The following is a 3,371-nucleotide window of genomic DNA, read 5'->3' as shown; positions in this document are numbered from 1 at the left end:
TGGTGGTGGTGAGTGGTGGTAGGACTTCTTGCATTCCTCATAATACTTGTGTGGGGATGGAGCAAAAACAAGAGATTTAGCCCTGAGGATGATCTCATGATCGGATTTGTGCTCAACCTTTAGAGGTGATCCCTTATTGATCTTAGTGGGGATGTTGCAAATGGAGCCTTTAGGAGCTGCATGGAGCTTAACCTTGCATCCCTCGGCTCCATATTTCCCGTAAGGATATCCCTCTATGTTGATGCTATACTTGCCATATGCCTTGGTCTTTCCATAACCGATGTACTCCTTCTCGCCGGCCTTGCATGTTGCCTTGACCACGGCTCCTGCGTATTAAACAAAGAATGGGTAAACTAATTAATATTTCTCAATTGGAGTTATTTGCATTATTTAAGTATTAATTGAGACAATGTTTTTAGTTATTTATGATGATCTGTTTGACATAATTGAGTTGCCACAAGAGAAAAGATATGGGATTGGATTGGTACTATTCTTTTTTATAATATCTGATGTCAGAAACATAGTTTTTTTCTTACTTTATTTTATTTATATAAAATGAAATAAATGCCATACCACATTAATGGTGACTGGCTTTTAAAAAGTAAAATGTACAGTACCTTTAAGGTCGGCATCTTCATGTGGCAATGTTATGTAAGGAATGAAAATTAGTTGTAACAAATTATAAATTAACTACAACTGTCATCTTGAGATCATATTTTTCATCTTAAACAATGGAAGCAACATAAAAAAATAAAACAGAGGAATTATTATGTTTTACTGGAGATCAACAGGCATCTTTTATGCTCTGATTTTTTCTTAAGTATGGCAGTAGTGAGAGAAACATTATGTTTTACTGGAGATCAACAGGCATCTTTTATGATCTGAGAGAAACTTACCTTTGAAAAGCTTCCTGTGGCTGGAATCAAATGGGTGTTTCCAATTGTAACACTTAAAGCAGTAGACATGTCCGACCACTTTAATCAAAGGAGGGTAGTGATGTGTTGGCGGTGGTGGAGATATGTAATAATATGGCGGTGGTGATTTTTCCGGAGGTGGAGGAGAGATGTAGTAGTATGGTGGGGGTGGAGATTTTATTGGCGGCGGAGGTGATTTGTAGTAATAGGGCGGAGGAGGTGAAGGAGATGGAGGAGGTGGAGATTTGTAATAGTATGGAGGTGGCGGTGACGGAGATGGCGGCGGAGGTGATCTGTAGTAGTATGGAGGTGGTAGAGACGGTGATGGTGGTGGAGGAGATTTATAGTAGTATGGAGGAGGAGGTGATGGTGATGGTGGAGGAGGAGAGTTGTAGTAGTATGGAGGAGGAGGAGAGGGCGATGGTGGAGGTGGAGATTTATAGTAGTAAGGAGGTGGTGGTGAAGGAGAAGGTGGAGGAGGGGATTTGTAATAGTATGGAGGAGGCGGAGAAGGAGATGGGGGAGGAGGAGACTTGTAATAATAGGGAGGTGGAGGCGAGGGCGAGGGTGGGGGAGGAGATTTGTAGTAGTATGGTGGTGGCGGAGATGGCGAAGGCGGCGGCGGAGAGTTGTAGTAATATGGTGGCGGTGGAGATGGCGAAGGCGGTGGCGGAGACTTGTAGTAATAGTAGCGGTGGTGAGGGGGAGGGTGGCGGGGGAGATTTGTAGTAATAAGATGGAGGGGATGGTGGAGGAGGTGATGCATAGATGTTTGGTTCTTCGTCGGTAGCCGAAACAATGGCATTACTCGAAGCCATTAAGAGGGAGAAGGCCATTGCGAGGGACGGCCAAAGGCGACCCCGTAAAAGGCCCCGCCGTAAAGTATCACCATCGCCGTAGAAGTCAGAGCCGGCGGAGGAGTGGTGGCGGTGGAGAATGAGGTGGCTGCGGAAGGGGGAGGGGGGAGGAGGGGTGTGGGTGTATTTTTGGCTGGGGAAGAGGGAGTTGGTATTTATAAGAGGATGGTCGTTAGGACACAGCTGTCAAAATGGGACTTTCAAATTTTTTTTACCGCGATTGCTCTGTGGTAGCTCTGTGCTTCATGAGACATTTATTTATTTATTCCTATAACGTTATTTCTAATGGCTGTAATTAGATCAGATTAGCGTCCCAAATCACACTAGTTAGGCTCGATTCCCGGGCCTGTTTGGGTTATGAAAATAATAAAAATAAAACATGCGCAAAAAGACAAATTTTAACCTAATCCCTAACATAACATTGTGTTCCTGAATATGTGTATTTTTTTTTTCTTAAAGGAAATCGTTATTTGGTCTAGTGAGCACTAATTAATGTTTTTTTCATTTGGGTCAAAACTCAGGTATGTTTTAATTGATCCGAAGAGTCCGCGTCATGAGATTCGAACTCTTGACCTGAGGGACTTATGCCTAATGCCGCACAAATGAGCCGAGACGTGGAGCATGAATATGTGTGTGTGTGTGTGTGTGTGTATATATATATATATATATATATATATAATTTGAAAAGAAGTTGCATAAAAATGGAATAACTTTGGAATATTGATTGGAACAATCAATAAAAAAGCTATTGATGTTATTGTTTATCTTAGTAATTGATTTTTTTGGCTGTTTTTTTTGTGAATTTGTCTCTGATGCAGTCCACCTGGAGGTATTTGGAGGTTGCAAATTCTCGCCGGATTGAGCTTTTGGTTGCTTTGCAACTACGCGCGGATTTTTAATAGTTGATGCGTTGAATATGGAATCCTGTATTGGGCATTTGCACATTTCAGGACATTTTAAAAATTTGACTCCAAATTTCATTTCTAACCATAGTTAAATTGAGCACCTCAATCAAATGTGCCCAACAATGCCAATATTGACTTAATCTGAGTCCAAACAAATTTAAATGAACTACTTAAAGATAAATATTTGAGTTACCAATGATCTTAGAATATTAAAGTACACATTTTAAATCGATAAATTTAACGATCTCAATGTAACAAAATTTTTATGTTATTAGTCTTAAGATGTCTAAGAAAACTAAATAATAAGGGGATAAATTACGACCTTTGTGTCCGGATATTGGATGCCCCTCAAAAACTCTTTGTATATGCATTGACTTTACAAGATATAGAGTCATAAGAGAGTATTTTGATGGAAAGAATGCTAGGAGTAACAAAATTCTAGAGGTCTACCCCCATCGACAATCTTTGTCAGACACTAACTATTGTCATTGTCTTTCATTAGTACGGCTAAACTCTGACTGTCAACTAATGTTAAACTTCTTCAGCCCATGCCAATGTTTATTGTTACTATTACTTAATGTTGATGATTGACATTAATCTTTCTAATTCCCCTTATACAAGAAGAATGTTTAGATTGGTTAGCTCGATGTCTCCTAACCTTTTATATTCCTCATCAATTGTTGCTTAATGAATAC

General features: G+C 40.0%; 1 protein-coding gene across 1 annotated transcript; it reads right to left on the bottom strand.

The window, feature by feature from the left end:
- LOC110037090 (extensin-2-like) lies at nt 1–1,794 on the bottom strand (the record flags this gene model as incomplete). Its single annotated transcript, XM_020741667.1, is given in 2 exon segments — nt 1–326; nt 897–1,794. Coding segments are annotated over 2 exon segments (1,149 nt in total), but the record flags the coding sequence as incomplete, so codon positions are not given.
- Nucleotides 1,795–3,371: the final 1,577 nt, after the last annotated feature.

Source organism: Phalaenopsis equestris, unplaced genomic scaffold (assembly GCF_001263595.1).
Source record: "Phalaenopsis equestris unplaced genomic scaffold, ASM126359v1 Scaffold214962, whole genome shotgun sequence".
Classification (NCBI taxonomy): Eukaryota; Viridiplantae; Streptophyta; class Magnoliopsida; order Asparagales; family Orchidaceae; genus Phalaenopsis; species Phalaenopsis equestris.
This window is presented reverse-complemented; position numbering and strand designations above follow the sequence as displayed.